General features: G+C 36.5%; 1 protein-coding gene across 1 annotated transcript; it reads right to left on the bottom strand.

Annotated features, from left to right (window-relative positions):
* Positions 1-1,081: 1,081 nt before the first annotated feature.
* LOC141617446 (protein FAR1-RELATED SEQUENCE 5-like) lies at positions 1,082-3,842 on the bottom strand. Its single transcript, XM_074434644.1, has 5 exons — positions 3,381-3,842; positions 2,917-3,290; positions 2,691-2,834; positions 1,429-1,481; positions 1,082-1,347 (listed from the first exon to the last, which is right to left on the bottom strand). The coding sequence occupies exons 1-5, from the start codon at positions 3,840-3,842 to the stop codon at positions 1,082-1,084; spliced, it is 1,299 nt and encodes a 432-aa protein (XP_074290745.1).
* Between the last annotated feature and the right edge of the window lie 1,069 nt (positions 3,843-4,911).

Genomic DNA, 4,911 nt, shown 5'->3' with positions numbered 1-4,911 from the left:
GCAGCCTCACGAAGAGGCGCAGCAGGTGCTGCACTCCTTCGAAGAGGCGCAGCAGTTGCTGCGTCCTTTCTCGACGGTCATCTTCTGGAAATCCGTAAAAAGAGGTTTTGAACACGGTTTTAGAAATCAGTTTTAGTGATATTTTCGACATAAATCTTACATTTGATGATACAAAAAGTAAATAACAATAAATAAATAAGGATTATATACCCTCAGACTTACATGTTGACGAAACGAGAAGGACTAAGATATCGATTAGTGATGCTCGACGCGAATGCAAAGAAAGTGCCCTCGTAAGAGGAAAACGATTAGATTAATTAAAGTTGATTGATTGTGGAGTTGGTCAAATTGGTCGGTCATGCAAACGAGGCTGGTACTCAGAAGGATCCGAGCTTACGTGGTCGAAAGTTCAAGCACGTAGACGCCAAAAAGTAAGAACAAAGGTCTAGAATGCAAAGGGAGAAGAGAAGGGCAGACACTCGCGTGAGAAATATGAGGAGCGAAGGCTCCTATTTATACTAATCACGTGAAGGAATTAGGGTTTCGGAGAGTCTTTGGAAGTGAATCTCGGAAAGATATGAAAAAGATGCGAGAATTACGCAGAAAAGGACCTGGGAAGAGGCGCAGCAGCCACTGCGTCTCTTGGAAGAGGCGCGGCACCTGCTGCATCTGTTCCCAAGTGGTTTCCTCCTGCGGAAGAAAGATTTACGTGTTTAAGTTATGGTAGGACGGAATAATTTGGTTTTCCTTAATACCTTATGTGAATATTTCGGGAAATTGTTTACCAAAGGATGAAAATTATGAAATATGGAATAGAAATATCCGGAACATTCCAGAACATTCTGACTCGGGATTTAACGGTTATCAGAAAATGAAGACGGTTTTAGGCCCGGACTCCAAATGTACTCTAATTACTGTCAAAACGACCGTATCGGCACGTAGATGACAACTAAGAGGTAGACATTAATATTTGAGCAATCACTTGACGATAAACTTACGAATTGTCACAAATCCTTCCGCGTACCAAACATGCGGCCCAATCATCACCGGGTGGTTTGCGAGAGGTGCAGAAATGAGGTATCTACACTTCCCCTAATGGTGACAGGGAGTGTTTAAATGATCTAATTACAGCGGAAAAGCTGTCAACATCAGCTACTCCTTTGTCCCGAAGGAGCCCTACAGCTTCATGAACTTCTGACCACATTATTGACATTGAAATTTGTTTTTTATCGATGACTTGCATGTTTTCTGTCCCTTCACCATTAGTATTGAAAATCCTTAATCGGAGATACTCTTTCATCCATCTATTTACAACATAATCTTCTGGTATAGTCTTTATCCCACTTGCTGAAAAAATCCATATTATATGGCGGCATAGGATTCCGGTTCTTTCAAATATCGTACAACTGCAGCTTGCTTTACGTGTACCTGTGTCATCAGATAAAGCTATCATGTAAGTGTGAACGTTAAAAATAGTGTCACTGATGTAAAGTGTAAATGTCAAGAATTGTAAAGTGTAAATGTTAAGTTATAGGGATTTAAATGTGTAAATGTCATATGATGTAAAGTGTAAATGTCATGAAATGTAGTGTAAATGTCATTAAGTGGAAAAGTGTAAATGTTAAGGTATAGGAAGTGTAAATGTCATATGATGTAAAGTGTAAATGTCAAGAATTGTAAAGTGTAAATGTTAAGTTATTAGAAGTGTAAATGTAAACTAATTAGAAGTGTAAATGATATGAACTGTAAAGTGTAAATGTTAAGGTATTAGAAGTGTAAATGTTAACTTATAGGGATTTAAATGAGATAAAAACAGAAAGTGTAAATGTCATATGATGTAAAGTGTAAATGTCATGAATTGTAAAGTGTAAATGCTAAGTAATTAGAAGTGTAAATGTAAACTAATAGGAAGTGTAAATGATATGAACTGTAAAGTGGAAAAGTGTAAATGTTAAGGTATTAGAAGTGTAAATGTAAACTAATAGGAAGTGTAAATGTCGAACTCGTAAAGTGGAAAAGTGTAAATGTTAAGGTATAGGAAGTGTAAATGTCATATGATGTAAAGTGTAAATGTCATCAATTGTAAAGGGTAAATGTTAAGTTATTAGAAGTGTAAATGTAAACTAATAGGAAGTGTAAATGTCATGAACTGTAATGTGTAAATGTTAAGTTATTAGAAGTGTAAAGGTTAAGTTATAGGAATTTAAATGAGATAAAAACAGAAAGTGTAAATGTCATACGAAGTGTAAACTACCCGGATGTATGCAACTTCAAAATTCTTCTTTCTCGGATGAATCTTTGACGATGTAGTTACCTCTAGCTCGCCTCTCTCGGGGAAACCTCCTGTTCTACATGTATCAATTGAGAAGATGGCTTCTTGTTTGAATTTGTGGAAAGTCAATAGGTGTACACCTTTGCAAAGATGAATCTCTAATGCCAGATGTGTTGACGCCGTTGCGGACGAGTGCTTATCCATGTTGTCAAGCTCCTTCTGTGTATGTCTTTGTTGGTCCATAGCGCTCTCAAAACGCATCCAAAACTCAACCAATGTTCCTGACTTGTGCTCAAACCTCTTGAAAAAGCTATTTTCGCTCTCTGATCTTTGAGTTGTCCTCATAATCGACGCCATCCTTAAGTCTCTGCAATGCGCCATCACCCACTGTCCCCTTATAGCATATGTATCTACAAACCAATCATTTACGCCAACACCATGATCTTCAATTATTTGCTCCCAGATATCATCAAATTCTTCTGCCTCAAGCTCATCGTCCCATATAATGTCTATAATTTTACACATGAACTCATTATAATCACTCCTCGAGACACCAAACTTACTGGGCATTTTGTTCATTATATGCCACATACAGAACCGATGGCGCGCTGTCTTGAAAACAAGAGGGACAGATTTGATAATACCTGGGTCCTGATCGTTTATGGTGGTCAACACCTGTGAATGGTGTGAATACCATAGAATACTTATTGGTGGAGTAAGTTGGGTCGAATGACACCGCATCACCAAAAATTTTGTAATTATCTCGGGCGGTACCGTCCGCCCATATGGCCCTACGTAGGCTGCCATCATGGTCAAGGTCATAGTCAAAGTAGAAACCTATTCTTGTTTCAGTCATTTCCTTGAAATGGTCAACAAACAACTGACCATCCCGTTCGTGAATGAAACATTTAACATCCCTATGGAAGTTCTTAAAATCATTTAAGCTTGCTCCAATGTTTTCGTATCCATTCACTTGTTCTTTGCAGATTCTATATGTTTTTGTTTCTCCTATCTTCAGCTGCCAATCAATCATCAACAGATACGTCATATAAATATAACATGAATGGAATTATTTATTTAGTATAGAGAGTGATTATATATTACAAACCCTTGAGTTCGAAACGATTATCATCTTGTGATAATCTGTTATGTTACGCGACAATTTCTGGAACTCTCTGTCCTTAAGTGAGATAAGCTCGTGATTGTGACCCTCGTGGAACCGGTCAATTAATAAAAGACCATTCTTTATATATAGTCGTATCCTCGCTTTACACCCCACTCTAGTGACCCTGAATATCCTATGTGACTTCTCCCCAACCAGTCCGTCATCCTGTTCTTTACTGGGCTTCTTGTGAGCGAAACCTTCTCGATTGCAGATGACGAGCTTTGACTTGATCTCACCGCCACGCCATTTTTTTGTTGTGTACCTACGTACATCAAACCCACAAGCAATGGCGTATATCTTATAAAAAGTCACCGCATCCTCAACGCCCCCAAACTCCTGGCCGATGTACGGTGTAAACCTCTTCTCGACCTCCCTACACACTCCCGCTGTCGGGTTGAACTCCATTCTGTTTTAGCAAGTCTGTAAATGTGCACAGAGTGTAAGTGTAAATGTAAACAACCAAAAGTGTAAGTGTAAATGTCGTGAAAACGAAGTGTAAATGTGATGTTACGAAAGTGTAAATGTCAAGAAAAGTGTAAATGTCAGCAGAGATGCGATCTAAATGTGATGCTTTAAAAGTGTAAATGTCAACAAAAAGTGTAAATGTGCAAATTATGATGTCCCAAAAGTGTAAGTGTAAATGTAAACATCCAAAAGTGTAGCAGTAAATGTCGTGCGAAACGAAGTGTAAATGTCTTTGTTACGGAAGTGTAAATGTTAGCAAAAGTGTAAATGTCGGCAAAATGCAAAGTAAATGTGATGCTTTAAAAGTGTAAATGTGAACAAATAAAGTGTAAATGTTTTCAAATGCTAACTCAAATTAAAACTATAATATTAGCAATTAAAATGTGACTATAACAATTAAAAAGTGTAAATGTAAAACTATAGCAAAAAGAGTAAACATCCAAATGTGTAGCAGAAACGAAGTGTAAATGTGATTGTCTGAAAGTGTAAATGTCAACAAAACTGTAAAAGTACACCAAAAGTGTAAATGTGAGCAGGAATGCAGTGTAAATGTGATGCTTTAAAAGTGTAAATGTCAACAAAAGTGTAAATGTTGTCAAAATGCTAACTCACATAAAAAATATAACAATAAAAATCCAAAGGTGACTATAACAATTAAAAAGTGTAAATGTAAAAGTACACCAAAAGTGTAAATGTGAGCAGGAATGCAGTGTAAATGTGATGCTTTAAAAGTGTAAATGTCAACAAAAGTGTAAATGTTGTCAGAATGCTAACTCACATAAAAAATATAACAATAAAAATCCAAAGGTGACTATAACAATTAAAAAGTATAAATGTAAAAGTAAAGCAAAAGTATAAATGTGAGCAGAAATGCAGTGTAAATGTGATGCTTTAAAAGTGTAAATGTCAACAAAAGTGTAAATGTTGTCAGAATGCTAAATCATATAAAAAATATAACCATAAAAAGTGTAAATGTAAATCTAGCATGAAGATTTACTTCTAACAATAG

Source organism: Silene latifolia, chromosome X (assembly GCF_048544455.1).
Source record: "Silene latifolia isolate original U9 population chromosome X, ASM4854445v1, whole genome shotgun sequence".
Classification (NCBI taxonomy): Eukaryota; Viridiplantae; Streptophyta; class Magnoliopsida; order Caryophyllales; family Caryophyllaceae; genus Silene; species Silene latifolia.
The sequence above is the reverse complement of the archived record's forward strand: the minus strand, read 5'-3'. Positions and strand labels throughout refer to the sequence as shown.